The sequence below is a fragment of the Vicia villosa genome, unplaced genomic scaffold (genome assembly GCF_029867415.1).
Source record: "Vicia villosa cultivar HV-30 ecotype Madison, WI unplaced genomic scaffold, Vvil1.0 ctg.000976F_1_1, whole genome shotgun sequence".
In the NCBI taxonomy this organism is placed as follows: Eukaryota; Viridiplantae; Streptophyta; class Magnoliopsida; order Fabales; family Fabaceae; genus Vicia; species Vicia villosa.
In genome coordinates, this window is record NW_026705440.1 from 152,020 (window position 1) to 159,717 (window position 7,698).

The 7,698-nt window shown below is 31.4% G+C and overlaps 1 protein-coding gene and 1 long non-coding RNA gene across 2 annotated transcripts; both read right to left on the reverse strand.

Annotated features, from left to right (window-relative positions):
• Nucleotides 1-1,606: 1,606 nt before the first annotated feature.
• Nucleotides 1,607-3,541, reverse strand: LOC131632645 (uncharacterized). Its single transcript, XR_009293065.1, has 4 exons — nucleotides 3,451-3,541; nucleotides 3,273-3,374; nucleotides 2,841-3,185; nucleotides 1,607-2,017 (listed from the first exon to the last, which is right to left on the reverse strand). It is a non-coding gene; the product is annotated as an uncharacterized LOC131632645 (long non-coding RNA).
• Nucleotides 3,542-3,605: 64 nt separating this feature from the next.
• LOC131632638 (uncharacterized) lies at nucleotides 3,606-7,449 on the reverse strand. The gene is made up of 5 exons (XM_058903384.1): nucleotides 5,243-7,449; nucleotides 4,854-5,159; nucleotides 4,661-4,766; nucleotides 3,861-4,585; nucleotides 3,606-3,740 (listed from the first exon to the last, which is right to left on the reverse strand). The coding sequence occupies exons 1-3, from the start codon at nucleotides 7,444-7,446 to the stop codon at nucleotides 4,673-4,675; spliced, it is 2,604 nt and encodes an 867-aa protein (XP_058759367.1). The 5' UTR covers nucleotides 7,447-7,449; the 3' UTR covers nucleotides 3,606-3,740; nucleotides 3,861-4,585; nucleotides 4,661-4,672.
• Between the last annotated feature and the right edge of the window lie 249 nt (nucleotides 7,450-7,698).

Genomic DNA, 7,698 nt, shown 5'->3' on the forward strand with positions numbered 1-7,698 from the left:
ATTATTGTGTGTCAGGTGTGGTAGGTGACTGTTTGGCACTTTTTCAAAGGGAAACATTGCGGGGTGAAAGCCATGCTGCATGTCCCAATGTCTCTTTACCTTGCAGGGTGCAAAATACTTCGCAAGTGTTTTTTCAAAAAGTTGATAGGATAATATCTGAATTTTACTTATGGCACTAAGCACAAGGCAGGCTTTGACTAACACAAAATTTGTGCGGTGGGAGGGAGTCATTTCGTAACTCTAACCGACAATAAATGTTGCGGGGTGTGTTTCAATTTGAAAAATATTATAAATACCAATTTTTCTCTTTCATTTTCACACTCCATTTTATATCTCAGTTTTCCAAATACCCATTCTCTCTTACACACGTACTAGTTGAGGGTTCATTATTATATACACCCAAAATCTCTTAAAATTTTCATTTTTATCACAAATCAAAACCTCCTAGACCCAATTTTGTAGCTGGTTCAAAGTTTTGTCATCAAACTCATTTTTAAGGTATACATCTAAACGAAATTACTTGTTGTTTATCATGATAAAATTTGTATGATTTTGTGTATAAAATTTTTGTGATTGGTTGAAATGTTAGAGTTTATGTTTTTAGGGTTTATGTTAGAGTTTATGTTTTCAGGATTTATGTTAGAGTTTATGATTTGGTTGAAGTTTGATTTTGTGAATAAAATTTCTATGATTTGATTGTATTATATAATGCATCAGTGTTAAATTGGTTTATATTATACTGGATCAATATTTTTAGGTTTATGTAAATAATTTATTTTTTTCGTTTATTTATATATAAATAAATATTACATTTAAAAAATACAAAATAATATATGTTTCTAAACAGAAAATTTTAATATTATATTAAAAACATATTTTTTTCATTTTTTATATATAAATGAATGTTTTATGAAAACAGAATAGTATTATTAATATTATATTTAAAAAAAGAACTGTATTATTAGTATTATATATTAAAAATATAATAAAAAAATTTCCAAAACAATTTTTTTTTATAAAATAGAATATTTGCTAGGTGAATTTCACCCCGCAAGTTTCTGTCAAATTTGCACAACTCCACTTGCTCTGCACTACAAAAAATAAGTTAAACAGCGGAGGTTATTTTAACATTTAGCGGGGGTTTTTGGACCCCCGCTAAATACTTAGCGGGGGTTTTTAAAACTGTCACAAATAGTATTGCCACAAACAATACACGGGAGTTTTTTTTACTCCTGGTATCTTATAGATATCGCGGGAGTTTTATTTCAGGGGGTTAGTAACCCCTTTTATGTGAGATATTTTTATAAAACATTTACAGCATTATTTATTAAATTTTGTATATTGTAGGAGTTCTTAACCTCCTTTGTTATTGATTTAGTTATGAAATTCTATAAGCTCATTATTATCACGTGTATTTAGTATTTATAAAAATATGTTAGAAATATAATCAAATCTCTAATTTAGAAATATAATCAAATCTCTAATTGACATCATATGTAAAATATTCAACCATTTTTTAAAATATCCACAAAATTTTCATTAAATCAACAATCCAAAGAACATTAGACATTGATATTTTTTAATGGAACATAGACATAATTCAACATTAATACCTCAAATAAATTATAATTTTTAAAGCAGCTTAAAATTCATTAAATTCTAAATATATGTTGGCAGTAAGCCAATGTTTCTAGCATTTGATGATGATCTTGCATCTAAAGGTGGGCTAGACATACTATCATCCAATCATTAGAAATGGTTGCATATTTTCAAGGGTTACCCTATTTTTAATCACACTAAAAATAAAATTGCTAACATTTGATGATCTTGCAATTAAAGGTGAGTTGGTCACAGTAGCATCCAATGGTAATTTAGTCATGTCTGCATATTTGTAATACCATCATTCATTGCTTGCATTTGATGATCTTCTTGCATCCAAAGATGAGTTACCCACACTAGTATCCAATGGCGAGGTAGGCATGCTTGGTGAATTATGAAAAGTCGGAGCATCATTTACCTAGTAAAAACATATACACTCATAAATGATTGCACTATTAAAAACAAAACATAATTAAATTCAGTTAAAATTTTTTTTTGCATGAAGATAACATTTGTTTGATAAAGAAAATTTTCTTTCAAGTAGAGATCAAAACTATGACCTAAAATACAACCCAACTAACTTTGAAAACCAATAAACATAGAAATTTTAACAATGAGCAACATAATTACTAGAATTATATCAACAATACTTGTAATAACTAGAAAACATTTATAGTCTCCAAAACCAAAACTGTTTGGGGTATCTACATGAAAAGCAACAAACGAAACATTATAAAAACTAAGTTAACAAACTTTAAAATTTCAAGACAATGAGATTGCTATAATCAATAAATCCCTTCAAATAGATCAATTTTATGCATGAAACACATTTAGTTAATTAATATGACTTAAGATATTGACTTTTAATTTTTTATATTGTTGCCATTAAACCTAAAGGATAAAAAATGTGACATAAGCATTTCAAAGTAACACATTTGAGACATGTAGCAAATCATTTCAATGCAAAGCATTTAAGATATGTACTTAAAGATTTCTAAGTAGCACAATTAAGACATGTAGCAAATCATTTCAATGTAAAGCATTTAAGGTATATATTTTAGCATTTCAAAGTACTCTCGAAGTCTCAGCCTAATGTACTTGCAGCAGTTGTGAATACCCATGACTTATAATAAAAATATTGTATAAACTACGCATTCATATATAAAGATATATTACGTATCATCTTGGAATAGAAGTGAACACTAATTTTATGAAAAATAGTATATTTAAAGGAAACTTACATGTGGTTTATCAAATAGGCCAGCTAATTTTTCAGGTATCTTCCCTTCCTTCATTATGACATAGGTCTGGAATGAACTCAAGATGGTTTGAATTTGAGATTCTAAGTGGCTGTACTTCTCTTGCCAAGGGTTAGATGATGATGGTACTGCAACATTAGGTGAAGAATAACTCAAATCTGAAATTCGCAGTCTAGTGTTCCTAAATGCTCCAGTTGGTACTACTCCCATTCCCATGCAACGCACTCTCCCAGAATGCTCTAGTCCAAGCACTCTACCGAGAACATCTTGAGGAGAAACTTCTGATTCATCATTAGTACTTTGTGTCAAACCCTCTTCTATTTGTTCCTACATAAGAATTCAATTTTATAAAGTTTATATTTCATGTTTAAAATACAAAGTACATAAAAAACAAAATATTCAATATAAACTTACAACTATAGTCTTTGCAGCATCATTTACCAATGATCCATCTTTTCTCTTGTGAGTTTCAATGTATCATTTTCCACGACTCGGTAGTTGCCCAGTTTCCATAAACTAAAATTGAAAATAACTTATTAGATCATTTGCATTGGTAAAAATATATTCTAAAAATATAAATTAATGTTATTACCATCTCGTATCTTTTTCTCGCTAGAGGTTTAGAACCGCCGGTATGAGGAATAACTTGCTTGCTTCGACTTTCTTTATTTCTTTTACAAAGGTCCTATAAGAAACAATAATTTATAAAGTGAGTAAATTTTTTAATAATCATCATACATTCTTGAATCACATGATTTGTAGAACATTGTTGTGGAGGTGATGGTGAAGGATGAACCACATCTTGAATCACATGATTTGTAGAACATTGTTGTGGAGGTTCTGACTTTTGTGGATTTTGGAAGCGTTTGACCTTTACCATGGCTGTATATTCATAAAAAAGAGGAAAATATTAGAGCTAAATACTATAAATTAATAGATATGCATAAATATACAGTATAAACCCCATAAATAGCAACAAATTTAAAGATTCTATATTATTACCTTTAAATAAAGTATAATACATATTATTTTCTATTGGGACATGTGTGAAGATGTTTACAAGTTAGAAGCCAAATTATTGTCAATCATATCATCATTTATATCATTTGTAGCCAGTTGAGCATGCTCATCATCAATATTTACAATTTTCTCAAGTAGTTGCTCTTGGTATGGCTCATTTACATATCCAGCCTCTTCGACTTCCTCGCCCATTTCATATAAATCTCTTGGTTTTAAATGCACAGCAACACTCCATCCTTCATTGACCACATCATCTACATAATACACCATTTGTGCTTGAGATGCTTCAATATAGGGATCATGGTCTTCACGATCACCAGTATGAATTAATCTATCAAAATTAACACAATTAAAATTCCAAGGATCTTTTTTATACCCTCTATCCCTTGTTGTATCTGCCCACTTACATTTAAAAAGAACAACCTTAAACTGACCATAATAGTTAATCTCAATAATATCTTCTAACTTCCCATAATAAGGCAAGTCTGCTTGTCTTAAGTTCTTATCAGCACGACTCGAAACACAAGATGTGTTGGATGTTAAAAACACACCACTATTTTGTGTTTTTAACCCCTCTTCTCGAGTTAAGGTTCGAAATTTGTACCATTAACATTGTATGCACTAAATCTTCTTGCATTGTCCAATGGTCCTCGAGCTAGAAACTTCATATCAACTGACATAGTCCTTATTGCTTCTGGGTTCAAAATCTAAATAAAGTAGTTATATTAGTAAGTTTAAAAAAAAATATGAATTAGAATTATAGCCTTAGATTGATTACTTACCCGTTTTTCAAACTAAGCAACAAATTCTCTACTTACTCTCTTTTCAATATCTGTAGCTGATGGCCTTCTTGACCTTAAACTCCTCTTTAAGAATTGTCTAAATTCCCTACATGAATTAATTTTAATACAATTAATGCTCATGCTAGTTTATACTAAATATTCTAATCAAATGTTGTTTATTTCAATTACTCACTCAATAAATGGTGTGACTGTTTTGCCATTTAGAAGCACATAGCGATGAGCCTGTTGTTTTTGCATTTGAGATAGAGTGAAATTTGATGAAGCCCCTACTGGTTTACCCATTTGAGGGAAGATGGTGGAAGCATAAGAAGGCTCATTTATTTCATCACAAACACGTCTAGGTCGGTTGAATCTTGTCTCTATATCTTCAAGGTATCGTGAACAGAAATTAAGAGATTCTTCAGCTAAGTACCCCTCAGCTATAGAACCTTCGGGTTGGGCCTTGTTACGTACAAAGGACTTCAAATGACCCAATTCCCTACAAAAATTATGGATTTTAGATGTAATAAAGTTTGATGAGTATAAGAAATATGATAAGTTAATTTTTTTTGAGTGATTTACCTCTCCACAGGATACATATATCTGTAATGAACCGGACCTCCAAGTTTTGCTTCCTCTACTAGATGCACAGTCAAATGAATCATAACTGTGAACAATGATGGAGGAAATAACATTTCTAAATGGCAAAGTGTGGACACAATGCGGTCTTGGAGTATTTGAAGTTCAGGAAGATTTAAGCTTTTACTACAAAGGATTCTGAAAAATGAACAAAACTCCACCAAGACTGCGATAACATGGTTTGGTAACAAATTACGAATTGCTAATGGTAGTAATTGTTCCATTATAATATGACAATCATGACTTTTTAACCCAAATATCTTTTGTTGCACTTCATCAATGCATATGGAAATGTTACTTGAGTAACCGTCTGGTACCCTTAATTTCTTCAAAGTTTTAAGAAACAGCTTTTTGGTGTTGCGTGTTAGTGAAAACAAAGCAAGGTGGTAAATCCCTCTATCATCAGGCCATAGATCACGCCTTAATCCCATTTCTTTCAAATCTTTTCGAGCATTGAGATGATCTTTTGATTTAGACTTGTCATTAAGTAGAGTATACAAGACATTGTCACATACATTTTTTTCAATATGCATAAAATCCAAATTGTGACGCAGTAAATTTAACTCCCAATACGGAAGTTCAAAGAATATGCTTCTCTTCTTCCATTGCTTAACTACTTGTCTATTTCTTTTTCCCCTCCTACATGTAATATTAGGATTTTCCATTTGCCTCAAAATGTCAGATCCAGACAATTTTAATGGTGGATTTCTTTCCTCCACACCTCCATCAAAATGAACACGGTTTAATCTAAACCTATGGTTTTTGCTTAAAAAACGACGGTGACCCATAAAACACCATTTTTTACTATGCGGAAGACGACAAGGTTCTGCATCAAAGTTACAAGTAGGACAAGCCAACCCAGTATATGTGTTCCACCAAGAGAGAATACTTAAGCCCGGAAAGTAATTAATTGTCCAAAGAAGAGCTGCTCGCATTCTAAAAGTTTCATTAGTTGATGCATCGAAAGTCTCAACACCATCATTCCAAAGATCTTTTAGCTCTTTCACTAGGGGTTGTAAATATACATCTATTTTATTTCCAGGCACCTCCTTTCCAGGAATGATAATTGATAAGATGAAGGATGTGTGCTTCATACACATCCACGGAGGAAAATTATAGGGAATTAAGAAAACAGGCCAAATACTATATGAAGTACTCATCTTACCAAAAGGATTAAAACCATCACTAGCAAGTCCGGAGCGAATATTTCTTGGATAAGATGCAAATTCACGATGTATCGAATCAAAATTCTTCCATTCCTCACCATCCCTAGGATGCCTCATCAACCCGTCCTTATTATTTTCCAAAGCATGCCATCTCATATGCTCTGCGGTTTTTGAACACATGAATAGTCTTTGTAATCTTGGTTTCAGTGGAAAGTAACGAAGAACCTTTGCCGCTTTCTTCTTTTTATGATTTGGATTCCATCTGGATGTTCCACAATGCTTGCATATTTCCAAGTTCTTTTCTTCATCTCCCAAATACAACATACAATCATTTGGACATGCATCTATCTTTGTATAATTAAGACCAAGTTTTTGAATGGTTTTCTTAGCCTCATAAAAAGAAGGGGGGAATTTTGCTTGTTCAAATGCGTCTCTCAATAGATCAAGTATCATTTTCATTGCTTTGTCACTTAATCCACACAAAACCTTTATGTGATAATATTTAGTTAAAAATTCTAGTTTTGTGTACTTACTTCCTTCATAAAGTGACTGATTTCCGTCATCGATAAACTCACGAAAACTACTCTGCTCCTCCCTTAACCCTCCATTTAATATATCAGGACCACCCAATGGTTGTGATTCATCTATATTAGTGGTTGGTCTATGGTTCCCAAATGCATCATTGATCATAGTTTCCATTGGATTTTCAAAGCAAAACATCTCTTGCACAATATCTTCGTTTCTTGAAGCAACCGGCAGTCGCTTCTCGCCATGAAGATCCCATATTACATAGTTTTTGGGAAATGGTCTACAAAGCAAGTGATCCTTAACTACGTCTCTAGTTTCCCATTTTAAAAACCCACATACAGGACATGGACATCGTACTGTAGGGTCCTTCTTAAAAGCAAAGTCTAAGAATATATTCAAGCCATTTAAATATTCGTTTGTATTATGTAGCTTAGCAATCCAAGACTTGTCCATTGATTAAGATACCTATATAAGTTAAAGAATGAAATATAAAAACCAAAACTTGTATTATTCAATGAAAAATTATCACCATGATTGAATGAAAGCATCGATAAACTTTGTAAATAAAGAAAAACAATTACAATTTTTCTAACTAAAGCATGTGTGAAAATTTTATACTTGAATATAATTTATACTTACCTATAATAGTTCATTAATGTAAAGATTGACTAAGAAAATAATTCTAGACAATAATAATTAAATTAT